The following is a 15,497-nucleotide window of genomic DNA, read 5'->3' as shown; positions in this document are numbered from 1 at the left end:
TGGGGTATAATTGAGCCCACTGCCTTCAAAGGGAGTAAAGGGCAGAATCTGGCTCCATAAGCATAAAAAGAGTTGGTCTCTTTACCTCCTCTATCACTTATTGCTTGCCCAGCAATTGCTCAACTCAGCCTTTGCTTTTGGCTGTGCTGAGCAATTAAACACAATTTAAGTGAAGCTTATTTATATATTTGTTGTTTATATATAAATTACACACACCGGGGAGAAGCCAAAACAGCCTCTGTGTGAGATGCAGCAAGGTCACTGGGTAGGAGACAGAACTACATTGCACAGAGTGCCTTACTCCTTCTCCATGACTAGCAGGCAGCCACCTGAATAGTCCTAGGCTGGGGGTTTTCTGATGCCAAAGAAAATGCTGAGAGCCTCAGGGATGCTGAGTCAGTGACTAGATTAACGGCAGTTTCCCCAACAGGAGTAAGGATGTGTAATGGGAAATCTACATGAGGAAATTGATCAGAATAGCTCCCACAGTGGACACTTATTCCGCAATACCTATAGTGCTTTAAATTCACACCTTACCTTATTCTGGAACAATTTCCCCATGTAGTCAAGCCCTAAAAGGCAGTGAGGATTAGGATGGACATAGGATTTCAGTTCTACTCCAGCAACAGTACGAAAAAAAGCACAGGCAGCAGGGAAGTGATACACTGCCCTGAGCTGATAACTCAGCCATGGCCATGCTGCCTTTCGGCAGAAATTTGGCCTCAAGAAGGAAGCGGGTGCTTAATGCCAATGAGTTTTCTGAAAAGCCACCTGCCATTTCGAAACTGTTTGGTACTAGGCTGGGGCCCTCCAAGCCTGCCTGCCACACTGGCAAGGGAGGCTCCCCATAGGCTGGGAGAGAGGCCTTTAGCTGTGGGCAGGCTTGCCCCCGCCCACATTCTGGAACCCAGCAGGACACTAGGAAGAGAGGAGGGTGAACTACAGACCCAGGAGATAGAGGAGCATTCCTTTAGGTTTCCCCAACAGCTGCTAGGTGCGTGCAGGCTGGTTGCCTCCTCTTGCTCTTTGCAAGGTGATGGCTCACCCACTCCTTCATCCTCCTCTCTAGAAGGGATATGCTAAGCTTGAGGGCACCTGGGAACAATGGGACTGCAGTTACAGATTCAGGTTTCTGAGCTTCCCTTGACTTTTTGCTTTAAATTTTAATTTTATGGTGGCTACGTGAACACTAGGATCAACGTTCAGGGTTGTTTTCAGACCTTTGTTTCTCTGCTCACTTGCTACATTCCAGCTTTTTGATTAATGTTGGTATTTATAGAAACCCAGAGATCTATTCATACAACTGGGTGTGAGAGGGTGTGGATTAGGGGCAGAGTTCGCACACAGGCAATTTAGATCTAGGTCAGACGCAAGTCAGGAGGCCGAGATTCAAAGATCTAGTGACAGCAGGAAAAAGGAATATAATCAGTCTGTAAGAGGGCACATCTGATTGTGGGCTGTTCCCAGCCCACACAGCTGGGACAAATTCCCTTGCTACCCACCCCCATACTTCTCCATGTCACCGCATGTAACCTATAGAACAGGACTATGAAGAAGCACACAGACATGGTCCAATGGCAGTACAGTGTGGTCGGGCTCTCCCTAACCTTTCTATTTATTCGCCATACAGGGGTCATTTTATTCTAACACAGAGATCACCTCTTTAAAACACTGGCCCAAAATTCCACAGCTTGGATGCCTGGAAGTTAGGCCGTTTCTTTAGGTGCTTGATTTTTCAAATGTGCCGAGCATATGGAAGTCAATGGCAACACAGATGCTCAACACCTCTGACAGACTAACTGTTTAGAGGCTGAAACAGAGAAGGGCCTGACTTTAGGTGCCCAACAGGGAAAATTGGCCTCCATGCACAATAACGATTCAGATGAAAGCAAAGTGGACCTAGTAATATGAATGTCATCTGGTCAAAGAAAGCTAGGTGCATTGAAAGCTACCCAACTATTATGCCAGTTCAAAACAGGTTGTAGGCTCTAGAAGACATCAGGATACCAGAGAATGACTGAGCACAACGAAATGGGATTTCTGGCAAGCCAGGCATGCAAGTGGACAATATGGAAAGCACCTGAAAAACTCAGGATTAAAATAAGTCTATGCGTGTTGGCAGCATCACTAACCAAGCATTTAGCTCAGGCACTGTTATTCAGAGAGAGACATTAAAAAATGATACAAAACACTTGACACTGTTGATGAAACGTGGGAGGGTTTTGTAACTTTACCCGCTCTGCACATGCCCAGAATAACCTATTCAAAGAGAGTCCTGAACTCCAGAAGGGTTAAAGGCTATTATTTGCATACCTCCTACTGTTAGCAATCTCAGCCGCTCCTTGAACACTGCAAGATCTGGGAGGGGAGGGAAAGGTGGGATGCAGAAGGGAGAAGACAGAGAGATGCAGTCAAAGTTAGTAAAACCAGAACTGTGAAGAGAAGTCATGGAAAGCACAAGTTAAAAAAAAAAAAAATAGTATTCAAATATGGTCAAAACCACCGTAGGAGAGAAGACTTAGTACAGGGGATGACTATGCATTATACTGGGGAAGAGATCCATGACGAAATCCTTCAGAAAGCCAGCCGCAAAGAGGGTGCAGGTGAGAGTGAGGGATGTCACTGACACCGGGGAGCAATTGAGCTGCATGGTTTGAGATCTCCTCTTATTGTTCCCCTAAACGAAACATGCACATGAGAAGATTACAGTACACTGGCATGTAACAGCAGCCAGGAGTCTGACAAAGCTCTGGAAACCAACTATCTGTCAAAAGCCGTTGTAGCAGCATAAAGCCTTATGAGGAGGTATCATACACAGAGTTCCAGATGCTGAACATGAGACCCTGTCCTTTCTTCACAGCTAGTTTATCAAGCTGGGAATTGTTCTGCAAATGCCAGTGTTTTGAATGCCTCAACTCCTCTGATCAATTGCTGCTGGTGGGAGATATGATTTTCAAGGTCACCCCTAAAGAGCAACGATGGATTTGCTGACAGCATTCAGCTACAAGGAAACTGGATGTAGAGCTGCAGTGCAGCTGCCTCTGCAACATCAGTGCAAGGCACAGAGAGGAGAACAGGTTCTCTGCACACTGACAGATGCAGGGATGCACACCTGTCCTTATGGGGATGTCGTTCTGATCACAGTCTTTGCACTGACCCAAGTCTGCCCGGTGTCTAAATATTATTAATGGCTCGCTCATTTAATGGAGAGCCACGCATGCAAAATGCTTTGTCATTTCTGACACTGGCTGTGAGCATGCTGGATGGAGTCGGACATGCTGGGGACACAGGCAGTCAACACGCTGGACTCCTGCACAGGATGGGCTACAGCTGGTTAGCAGTGCCAAAGCTCCATTTGTGGGTTAGAAAGATTGGGGGCTCAACCATTTTCATAGCATGGACCACATCTGAGACACTTCTCCTCCCTTTGGCTGCTCCACAACGGCCCTAGGCAATTGTTTACATGGAGAACAGTGAAGTATGCAGTGTGTTTTTAGCTGTCTTAATGACATTTTAGCAGCCAGAAAGGAGGAGAGCCAGCAACAGATGAGCAGCCAGCTCTTAGCAGATTACACTCTGGGCACCTCTGCAGCAGAGAATGTGGAGCATAAACCCCCAGTGTGAACTGTGAAGGTCAAGTTCACAGCTGTCTTGGTGAGAAAGGAAGCAGTGCAGTTCCATATACAAGATCTAGGCAGGACTGGATCTGACCAACGTGCTACTGAAACTTACTGGCTTGCGAATGAGATTTTCATGTTTGGGAGCCTCTGGTTACAAATAATCTTGTATGCTGCCCAGTGATCACATAAGCAACACAGAAGATCAATCTGGGTTTGGGAAATCACCTGCTTGTTGAGCTTCTTGGGGCTAGATTTTGAACAGGAAAGCACCACTTGCTGTACCTTGATTTCAATGTGTTCCCCCCGCTCCCCCAGCATCTAGCATAGGGTGGAATCTGCTGCGAAGACTCAAGGCACACCTTGGGTTTTAACAGCTAACATGGCTCTCTTTGTATCACTGTCCATCAGATCCATTACTGGCAGCAGGGAGTTAGGCTGGAATTTTCAAAGGAAAATAAGGAAGTTCAGCACCCACACCCCACTAACATTCCAGAGAAACTGGGTGCTTAAGTCTTTCTGGAGATCCCAACCTCAACCTTCTTCTCACACAGGCTTCAATACTCTTACACATTTCTCGGCATGAAAGGGGTCACGTTGTTTAAGCCAAAAGGAGTTTCCGAAGAAGCAGAGATAATAGCAAATTGTTAAATAAAAGCAATTTGAAAAGCAAGAGATCAAGTTTCGGAAAGTGGCTCTGTGCTACTCCCCTCTTTTACAGCATACACCCAACAGTATCTTGTACCCAAACTATTAGCTACAGAACTTGTACTAAAGCTGATCTCCATGTATTTCACTCCATGGACGTTGAAAGCAGGTTGTGTCACTAGGACAAATAAAATCATTGAGCAACTAACCATTCTGCTTGTTAACTGCAGCCCAAGTGTCAGGAAACCATTTTAACACAAAACCGAGCAGATTTGCTTAGAAATTAGCTTCATATGTGATAAACAGGCTACTGCAGATCCCAGGCCAGTGGCCAGAATATTTGTACTTGTCTTGCTGCTGACTCTAAGTATGCAAAGATCAAGTTGTAAGAGAAGGCCTAGGTGTTCCTCCTCCCTCTAATGGTCCCTGAGCTACCAGCCAGTGAACAGCACTGGTAGAGAGGTCTGCTAACTGCCCCCCAGTGGCAAGAGTAACAGTACATGATCGCCTGACACTAGTATAGCATTTCCCCACAGTCAAAGCACTTTACCAACAGTATATATGTCCCAGCAGTCCTGAATGCTAGGCAAGTATATACCTCCAGACTAGGAAATGGAGGCATAGGTGTCTTTGCCTAAGGCCATGGGGGTACCAGTGCTGAAATTGGGGTTTAGATGAATGATAACACTAAATCTGAAGGATTCAGTTTCTCAGTCCTACATCATCCTCTCATGTAAGGCATACATAGGAGAAAGGCATTCATAGAATCATAGAATATCAGGGTTGGAAGGGATCTCAGGAGGTCATCTAGTCTAACCCCCTGCTCAAAGTAGGACCAATCCCCAATTTTTGCCCCAGATTCCTAAATGGCCCCCTCAAGGATTGAAATGACAACCCTGGGTTTAGCAGGCCAATGCTCAAACCACTGAGCTATCCCTCCCCCCACCCCAAAAACGAGTGCAGAATCATAGCATATCAGGATTGGAAGGGACTGCAGGAGAGCATCTAGTCCAACCCCTGCTCAAAGCAGGACCAATCCCCAATTTTTGCCTAAATGGCCCCCTCAAGGATTGAACTCACAACCTTGGATTTAGCAGGCCAATGCTCAGACCACTGAGCTATCCCTCCCCACAAGAGGCATTAAACCAAGAGACACACAGACCCCTATTCTCCTCTCCCCAACCCACTTCAGTGATTCACACCGCTGTAAGCGAGCTCAGAATGAGGCTCACAGATTCTCACTCCTGGAAGAGAGGAGGAGCAGTGAGGGATACCTCAGTAAAAACAGAGGTGGCCAGTACGCAGCCGACAGTTACATAGCCAGACATGGCCCACGGTGCTCTGGTGTTGCCCTCAATTTTATTCTAGAGATTAAAGGTCCAGCTGTGTAATGAGACTGGACTGCTCCTATCAAAGTTGTATAATGCACTCTGGGTCTTGTAATCCCCACAGTTCTACATCTCTACACTCCTGGGGCTTGTGGTAAGATGCCAGCCTGGATCTTGACTAGGCAGCTGTGGATGTCCTGGAACAACAGAGCAAGGCAACCTCTTTATTTGTCCCTAGATTATACCATGGGCCAACATCCATCCAATCGGAGTCTCAGTTTTCAATACAATAACTTTGTGAATTATTTGGTTTTTAGTACCTCTCCTCTGTTTATAGCAGAGAAGTCTGAAGAAGGGAAAATTACTGCTTTCTGACTGTGCTCTTTGGCATCTGGAAAACATCTGGTTTTGTCCTGTTTCTTATGAAGTCCAACCACTACAACTTTGTTTACTGGCTAGGGCAGTGGCAGCCCCAAGGGGTGGGGCTAATTTAGGGAACCGAGTAAGCAAAGCTGCATAGCTGGCAGACCAGTTGTATGTTTTTGTCAGTCACCACTTTTTTTTTTTAAGCTTTAAAAACACTGACTGCACAACAGCTTTTTAGCTTGCCTTTTCACAATCTGATCCAATAGGCCAGGGCTGTGTGTTATGTGCACTTCTCGCAAACCCACTGGTTTCAGACCGAACTCAGCCGCCACATATGGCTTTTAGGATGGCAAAGATCTGAACTAGATTGGCTATGGTGCCACATCAGAACAAAATGCTCATCAATCCAGACCCACTTTCTGGCTCTGGAGATTGTTAAAATTTAAAAAAAGGAAATCCCAGCAACACACTGCCTACCAATGATGTGGGATTTTGCAGCTGGGTTTGACTCAGTCTTGCTGTGAAAGGCAGTACTGCTGTTTGCAGTACTGCATATAAGTCATATCTGTCTCCTCTTGAACTCTAATCTCTCTAATGGGATTCCAAGTGCTCCAGAGAAGGTCAGGTCAGCACTTGCAGTACAAATATATGTCCTGGGTGTGTCCTCGGCTGTACCTCCCTATGGCATTGTCACCAATATTTTTCTACGGGCACTCTCATTGACAAGCTAGTATTGCAGAGTTTTGTTTTCCTATTAACACATCTGCTGCAGAAGGCCCTCCATTGGGAATCAGGCCTGCTTCTCTGAAGTCTGCAATGATTTACCTATTTTGGTAAAACAGATCACACCCCTAGCCAAAGATTAAATCAGTCCAAGAACCTTGCATAGCCCAGCTCTTTGAGACTGGGGTGAGCTTTCAGATAATCAGAATTAAACAAAATTCATGGTGTAGATGGGATGGTCTAATCCTGCCTCAGTGCTGGGGATGGACTAGATGACTTCTTGAGGTCCCTTCTGGCTCTACATTTCTATGATTCATCTCAATAAATGAGATGGAACTGCCCCACCAAAGCCGTTGCAATGTTCATTCCGACTCTTCTCTTGCTCCTATTTTAACTTCACACTGATGTTGGTGTGATAAGTACCATGTATTCAGCATTATGACTTCATGGCAGGGTCAGACAATCCACACTGCCCTGCCAAAGGAAAAGGCACTACATAGAAACGCTATGCCAGAGTCTCCCCTACGCCGTCAGCACCAGAGGATGGAGGGAGCATCAGGTAACCAGTTACAGCTCCCCGACCCTCCAGCACCATCACCACCTGGAACTGCCAATAAGCAGCTCTAAGTTGCGCCACTGGTGTAGGGTCCTTAAGGGAACCCACAGTCTGCACCAGTGAGGGCACCAACGTAGTGAGCTCCGGCATGCTCCTTCCCTCCTCACTACACTGGTGGTGGGCCAGGTGCCAGGTGCAGACAGGGCTCAGATCAAGCACATCTGAGCCAGCAGGGAGCCCCCCTACACCAGAGGAAATTTCTGCAGGTCAGCTGCAGCCCATTCCCAGCTGCCTTGCACTGCCTGAACAGCCACAAGGGGCTTTGATTTCAATACAGTATTTGGCCCACACACCAAGTAATGCACAGTATATTGACCCACCCCACAGCCCTCTGGTTAGAGCTAGTGTCAAAGTCTCTCTGTAGAAAGGAATCCTAGACATTTGCTTTGTAGATTTAGTTTCCTCCCCTGCAGCGCTAAGTCCTTCACAAGTCTCCCTGGGCTGCTCTTCACCACTTAATCTCTTCTAAAGAGAGCTGAACTCAAATTCTTGCCAGGTTAAGCACCTGGGGCCAGATGCTCATTTAGGTCTGGCCTACTCACAGATTTTGTACTGGTATAAACTAGGTTGGGTTGGGATGCATTTTTTTTAAACTGATCTAGTTATACAAGTAAAATCCCTCACATGGTTGTATATTTGTGCGTATTGTGTTTTAACTACTTAACTATATTGGCATAGTTAAAGCAGTACATCTTGTGTGTTTAGATAAGGCCTTTGGCTCCTAAATGAAGTGACCAGCTTTTCAAACACACTCCAGTTTAGCTGCTGGGGGCAAGGCGGTCTTCTGAAAGTCTGTTCCCTCAGCATAACTAGACTATACTTGCTACTAAGACTATTTCTTCCTTTGGAGTCTTAGTCGATGCACATCTGCTCACAGCTAAGCCAGCTAATTTCATTTAGAACTTCCTGACAGATTAGGAATTTGAGTGTCTCAGCTTTCCCTGCTGCAGTTAAAACTCCACAATGAGTTTTAACTGCAGCAGGGAAAGCTGAGACACTCAAAGACAAAAGTTCTACAACATTCTTATTGGCTTCCTATCTTGTTCTTTAACAATGTTAGGATTTTACTTGACACAGACTTTGACAGAATGCAGGAACTCTTCAGCAGACATCTGTGCTAGTGTTTACTTTTCTCTTATGTTTGTTGACCCATCAGCTGTTCCTACAGCCTTTCCACTGTCCACAGCACTGCTCCTGCTTTTAGATCTTGCAATGCCCACTTTGACATCCAGTTTTAAATTCTTTTTATTTAATGAAGCAAACACTTTGATCCTGGTGAGGATTGTGCCAGAGCAGAACAACCTGTGTTTAACCGGATGCTCAGATGTACTGCTGTAATTGTTTCCTTGACAGGATGGGGAAAATGCTGTAAATAGTAACCCTGCTAATGTTGAAAATCCTATGTAGCTTTTTATACTGATCTTAGTAAAGATTGTGGGAAAAGATGTTAAGATCAAGATTTCAAAAGTAACTGGTGATTTTGAGTGGTATGTTTAGAAAACATGTTAATACATTCCCAAGTCTAGTCAGGGTCTAGAATCAGCGGACAGCCTACACACCACTTAAAGTCTCAGGATAGGTCTTAAACTGGTGCATACAGGTAGGTTTTGCGCTGGCCCTCAATTTCTCCCTTAAAGGATTTCAGCCTGCTCGGCTCCAGCTCTATTCTAGCTCATACATCAATACAATGTTACTAAACAAGTTAAAATGTGTTTTCTATTAGTGCCGCAAAGCCGGCGAGCTGAGAATAAGAGCAGAATCCCAACAAAAAACACAGCTTTGCATCTAAAAATGAATATTGAATCTGTGAGGCAGAGACCTACTATACCTTTAAACAAGGCATTTTCCACATTAGAACAGTACTCCGCTCAGTGTTAAATTTAATTTAGTTCTCAAGAAGTTTCTTCCTTTTAGTCCTGTGATACGGAGCCCGATTCTCACCTACACTAATGCCCCTTTAGGCCACTTTGGCAGCATAAAAGTGGCCTCAGAGGGCAGAAACAGCCTCATGAGAATACCGAGCACAGAGGCCCCCACAGCTGGTGTACAGCCTGGTGTCAGGGTCTACACTGCCCCTTCTCTCAGCCATCCCCCAGCTGTAGGGGGTGCATTGGAGTCATGGCCATAACACACTCACTATGACTATTCTTTGCTTTCCAGGAGTTACAGGAATTAGAGCTTAAAATTAAAGAAGCACGAGGCTGCTCTAATTTACATGAGGGGCTGTGCAGAGTGCCACACAATCTCAAAATCCAGGGAGCACAAGATGTGGCTCAAAACCACCTTTACCCCCCCTGCTTCCACAAACATGGGCAAAGAACTAGAATGAGAGCCACCAAATGATTTTAAATGCTCATCAGGTGTTTCCAGTGGTGCAGTTAGCAGACATCAGATTAAACATTCCTTTTCTTTCCTGGATCTGGACTCTTGGGAACTGACAGGCTAAGCCATCAACGTGAAGGGATTCCAGCCACAGAACTAGCTTCACCCAGAGTTCACTGGTCTTGTGGCACAGACCCAGACAACTCTATTTAGATACGCATTTTCTGGAATTTGTGCTGAGATTGCGGAAGGTTTCCCCTTATTTGGTGGATCTGGGTGTCTGAAAGCAAGTCCCTCATTATTGCTCCCTGACAGAATCGGCACCAGCTAAGACAAGGGAAGGAATGGTGAACAATAAACCCTAATACAAAATCGGACCCAGCTGTCAAGAGCTCTAGGAACAATGAATGGTCGTAGACAGGGTTACCTGCCCTTCGTAGCCACAGTGCAACAACCCCACACGCTTCAGCCAAGCTGAACAAGTTGATTGTGCCATTATTTCCCCTCGCACACTTCTGAACAGATTCCAGCAGTTTGCTCCTGTTCCTGCACTGGTAGGTGGACAAGAGCTCATCAGATCAGTTACATGCACAGTATCCTCCGACCAGCTTTTCGCCCACGCCAGGGTTCGTGCTCACTACTCTCGCTCCAGGCATGCCGCTTAGGAGAGCGTACAGCATCAGGGTTATAAACCCTTGGAAAGGGCCAGCAAGTTGACAGAGAGCTCAGCCACCATAACCTAGACTAGAAGAACAGCAGCATACTACAGAGATCAAAATTAGAAACTGCTGCGAGGCACGGGAATTTCAGCACCTTTGAGATAGGATTTCAAGTTCTGAACAACACACACAGTCATCTGTGCAACATACATGCATCTTCCAATCAAAAGCACTGTCTTTTCAACCTCTCTGCTTAATATGGGAAGGCATTCCAAAGCTTCCTTGTCATGATCACTAGCAGATAATTATTGGTCAAAATTGAAACTGTGCATTCAACTTGTTTTAAAGTCCCACAGCAAGCCAAGGAACTAAGGAATGCAACAGCACCGTCACAAAATTAGCACCATGATATATGACTGTGGTTATTTCAAGAGAGATTTCTTTTTGACTGCACTATTCTTGCATGGAGAATGCCAACAAAGTGCCTGTCTTCTCCAACCTGCTGAGGGCTACCATCATGGCCCCTAGAAGCAGCAGCAGCCTGCTGACGAGAAAACAGCAATGCTCTTTGAGGATTCCAGTAGCAAGGGATGCTAAGGAAAGGAAGCATGAACACCCATCTCCATGAAACCTGTCTCCTCCTATCACTTTACATTTCCACAGAAATGCAATTGTTTGCACCATTGGACTAGTCAGTCCCCTTACAACTGCAATGTGAAATTAACAAAATGTTGATAGGAGACGAGAGAGAACATGGCTCCTAGATCTACCACATGGCACAATACACGTCCACTAGGATAACTAGAAGGAGTAGAACTGGTGCGCTGCAGCTAGTCTGGTGAAGCTAACGTTTCACCAGATACAAATTTAGAGAGTGTGATCATTACTAAGGAAACTTAAGACCCCTCTTCCTGGTGAAGCGTTCTATCTACAACAAAGCTGTGAAAGTGAGAGAGGAGCTCAAGCAATGCGGCACTAACTGCTCTCAAAGCCCTCACCCAGTTTGTCTGAGGATGTGATAATATCAGCTGGAACGCACGAGTCCAGATCTGCATCCAAGATTCCCAGTGGGTCGAGCTGTGCTACATGATGCCCTCGAATCTATGAAATGGGCCAGGAATGGAAAGGAAAGTGGATACCAAAAAGGGAGAGGGTAAAAGAAAAAGAAAAAAAAAAAAGGAGGGAAGGGATAAAAAAAGATAAATTACATTCAAATTAATTTGCAGAGTAATTCTCACCGACGTTTGGAGAAACAGTTACTGGTGCATCATCAAAATTTACACAACTAATGCCGAGAGGATCAAGCTTTGCAATGTGGTGACCCCTGACCTGGAAGCAACAACACAGATCAGTTATTAAACAATTCATTAAAAGAGACACACACATTTTCACATTCCACCCTTCCTGCAAAGCCACTGTACAAAAGGGATCCATTGCATGAAATGTATAAAAAAGTTGCCCATAAACATCATAACTTGTGTTTAAGAACAACATGGATTATACACCATATACAAAGTTTATCAACATGGCCCCAGAACTTCCTGCCACCGCCCCTCCCCCCGAGTTAGCCATTATTAACTCCATTTTACAGATCAAAGTAAACTGTGGAGGGGATATTAAGGAATGCAACAGCACTGTCACAAAATTAGCACCATGACATATGACTGTGGGTATTTCAAGAGAGATTTCTTTTTGACTGCACTACTCTTGCATGGAGAATACCAACAAAGCTCCTATCTTCTCCAATCTGCTGAAGGCTACCATCATGGCCCCTAGAAGCAGCAGCAGCCTGTTGACGAGAAAGCAGCAATGCTCTTTGAGGATTCCAGTAGCAAGGGACGTTAAGGAAAGGAAGCATGAACACCCATCTCCATGAGGAGGGTGTTCATGGTGTTCAAGGTGGATAGAAAGCTGGCTAGTTCATCGGGCTCAATGGGTAGTGATCAATGGCTCCATGTCTAGTTGGCAGCTGGTATCAAGTGGAGTGGCCCAAAGGTTGGTTCTGGGGCTGGTTTTGTTCAATATCTTCATTAATGATCTGGAGGATGGCGTAGATTGCACCCTCAGCAAGTTTGCAGATGACACTAAACTGGGAGGAATAGTAGATACGCTGGAGGGTAGGGATAGAATACAGAGGGACCTAGACAAATTAAAAGATTGGGCCAAAAGAAATCTGATGAGGTTCAACAAGGACAAGTGCAGAGTCCCAGGAAGGAAGGAAGGAAGAATCCCATGCACTGCTACAGACTAGGGACCGAGTGGCTAGGCAGCAGATCTGCAGAAAAGGACGTAGGGGTTACGGTGGACGAGAAGCTGGATATGAGTCAACAGTGTGCCCTTGTTGCCAAAAAGGCTAACGGCATTTTGGGCTGTATAAGTAAGAGCATTGCCAGCAGATCAAGGGACGTGATCATTCCCCTCTATTCGGCATTGGTGAGGCCTCATCTGCAGTACCGTGTCCAGTTTTGGGTCCCACACTACAAGAAGGATGTGGAAAAATTGGAAAACGTCCAGCAGAGGGCAACAAAAATGATTAGGGGGCTGGAGCACATGACTTATGAGGAGAGGCTGAGGGAACTGGGATTGTTTAGTCTGCAGAAGAGAAGAATGAAGGGGGTTTGATAGCTGCTTTCAACTACCTGAAAGGGAGTTCCAAAGGGGATGAATCTAGACTGTTCTCAGATGACAGAACAAGGAGTAATGGTCTGAAGTTGCAGTGGGGGAGGTTTAGGTTGGATATTAGGAAAAAAACTTTTTCACTAGGAGGGTGGTGAAGCACTGGAATGGGTTACCTAGGGAGGTGGTGGAATCTCCTTCCTTTGAGGTTTTTAAGTCCCGGCTTGACAAAGCCTTGGCTGGGATGATTTAGTTGGGGATTGGTCCTGCTTTGAGCAGGGGGTTGGACTAGATGACCTCCTGAGGTCCCTTCCAACCGTGATATTCTATGATTACTTAGGCTGTAAGCACTTTGGGGAAGGGATTATGTCTTCACGTTCTGCAAAGGGACTTTTGAGCTCTGTCAGATAATTTCTGAAAGCATTTCCTGAACAACAGGTCAAGGGATTGACAAGCATGACCTGAACACATGCCTAAGTGAAACATTATTAATAGCCTCTTGGTCCCAATCAGATTCTAAGGTTCCTGTTCAACCCACAGTAGCTAGGACACAAGAAAGTAGACCTATTGCATGCTCTGTGGTTTGGTAAGTTGTTCGTATTTTGTTTCTGCTTGGACCAATAGGATGTCCTGGTTTAAATGTTGTTTTAAATATAACAGTTGGGGGCTGAAGGTGACGGCTAGTGGCGTTCTGTTATTTTCTTTGTTAGGCCTGTCCTGTAGTAGGTGACTTCTGGGAACTCTTCTGGCTCTATCAATCTGTTTCTTCACTTCCGCAGGTGGGTATTGTAGTTGTAAGAATGCTTGATAGAGATCTTGCAGGTGTTTGTCTCTGTCTGAGGGGTTGGAGCAAATGCGGTTGTATCGCAGAGCTTGGCTGTAGACAATGGATCGTGTGGTGTGGTCAGGGTGAAAGCTGGAGGCATGTAGGGAGGAATAGCGGTCAGTAGGTTTCCAATATAGGGTGGTGTTTGTGTGACCATCGTATATTAGCACTGTAGTGTCCAGGAAGTGGATCTCTTGTGTGGACTGGACCAGGCTGAGGTTGATGGTGGGATGGAAATTGTTGAAATCATGGTGGAATTCCTCAAGGGCTTCTTTTCCATGGGTCCAGGTGATGAAGATGTCATCAATATAGCGCAAGTAGAGTAGGGGCGTTAGGGGACGAGAGCCGAGCAAGCGTTGTTCTAAGTCAGCCATAAAAACGTTGGCATACTGTGGGGCCATGTGGGTACCCACAGCAGTGCCGCTGATTTGAAGGTATACATTGTCCCCAAATGTAAAATAGTTATGGGTAAGGACAAAGTCACAAAGTTCAGCCACCAGGTTAGCCGTGACATTATCGGGGATAGTGTTCTTGACGGCTTGTAGTCCATCTTTGTGTGGAATGTTGGTGTAGAGGGCTTCTACATCCATAATGGCCAGGATGGTGTTATCAGGAAGATCACCAATGGACTGTAGTTTCCTCAGGAAGTCAGTGGTGTCTCGAAGGTAGCTGAGAGTGTTGGTAGCGTAGGGCCTGAGGAGAGAGTCTACATAGCCAGACAATCCTGCTGTCAGGGTGCCAATGCCTGAGATGATGGGGAGCCCAGGATTTCCAGGTTTATGGATCTTAGGTAGTAGATAGAATATCCCAGGTTGGGGTTCCAGGGGTATGTCTGTGCGGATTTGATCTTGTGCTTTTTCAGGGAGTTTCTTGAGCAAATGCTGTAGTTGCTTTTGGTAACTCTCAGTGGGATCAGAGGGTAATGGCTTGTAGAAAGTGGTGTTGGAGAGCTGCCGAGCAGCCTCTTGTTCATATTCCGACCTATTCATGATGACAATAGCACCTCCTTTGTCAGCCTTTTTGATTATGATGTCAGAGTTGTTTCTGAGGCTGTGGATGGCATTGTGTTCTGTACGGCTGAGGTTATGGGGCAAGTGATGCTCCTTTTCCACAATTTCAGCCCGTGCACATCGGCGGAAGCACTCTATGTAGAAGTCCAGTCTGCTGTCTCGACCTTCAGGAGGAGTCCACCTAGAATCCTTCTTTTTGTAGTGTTAGTAGGGAGGTCTCTGTGGATTAGTTAAGAGTAGACTTACCACCACCTTGGAGCTGTATAGGAGAGGCACTTGTTATCATACAAGTTTCCAGAATTTAAGAACTCAACCATGACTAACCTGTAAGCACCATAGCACGTTAAGAGTTAGCTCCCAAATCAATAATGGCAGGTAGCGATCAGACCAATGCCAAGTTGGCTGGCAGGCTTAAATGTGAATGACTAGTTAGTGCAGAGAATATAGTCCTGTTGCATTGCAACAATAATTCCAAAGAGAAGGAGTTGCGGGTTGGATTGGGAGCAGAAGAGCAGCTGGTAATGCTCCAAGACTGAAGTTGGGCAGATACATCAGTTCCATTTCATAGGTGATTGACTGAACCAAGGAACAAGACTTAAACCACTCAACAAGTTTCAGCACAGAAATAGCAAAGTGCTTCCAACACAGAGGATGGTCCTAAGGCGAGTCTCAAAATGGTTTAGTCTTTTTCATTCTAGCGGAGCCCCCACCTTACCACTGACACCAGGTTCCAGACTAAGCAGGATGTTACCCATCAAAGGCCAAT

General features: G+C 45.7%; 1 protein-coding gene across 4 annotated transcripts in view; it reads right to left on the bottom strand.

The window, feature by feature from the left end:
* OGDH (oxoglutarate dehydrogenase) overlaps window positions 1-15,497 on the bottom strand; it is a 129,186-nt gene that overhangs the window by 68,201 nt on the left and 45,488 nt on the right. Inside the window, exons 4-5 of one of the 4 annotated variants that reach the window (XM_074940205.1) lie at window positions 11,518-11,608; window positions 2,314-2,358 (exon numbers count right to left, since the gene is read on the bottom strand). In XM_074940205.1, the coding sequence (XP_074796306.1) occupies window positions 2,314-2,358; window positions 11,518-11,608 (136 nt within the window). Of the gene's footprint in view, window positions 1-2,313; window positions 2,359-11,277; window positions 11,381-11,517; window positions 11,609-15,497 lie in introns of all 4 variants that reach the window. The other 3 variants (XM_074940203.1, XM_074940207.1, XM_074940206.1) reach the window with 3 other exon arrangements.

This window comes from Natator depressus, chromosome 26 (genome assembly GCF_965152275.1).
Source record: "Natator depressus isolate rNatDep1 chromosome 26, rNatDep2.hap1, whole genome shotgun sequence".
Classification (NCBI taxonomy): domain Eukaryota; kingdom Metazoa; phylum Chordata; order Testudines; family Cheloniidae; genus Natator; species Natator depressus.
This window is presented reverse-complemented; position numbering and strand designations above follow the sequence as displayed.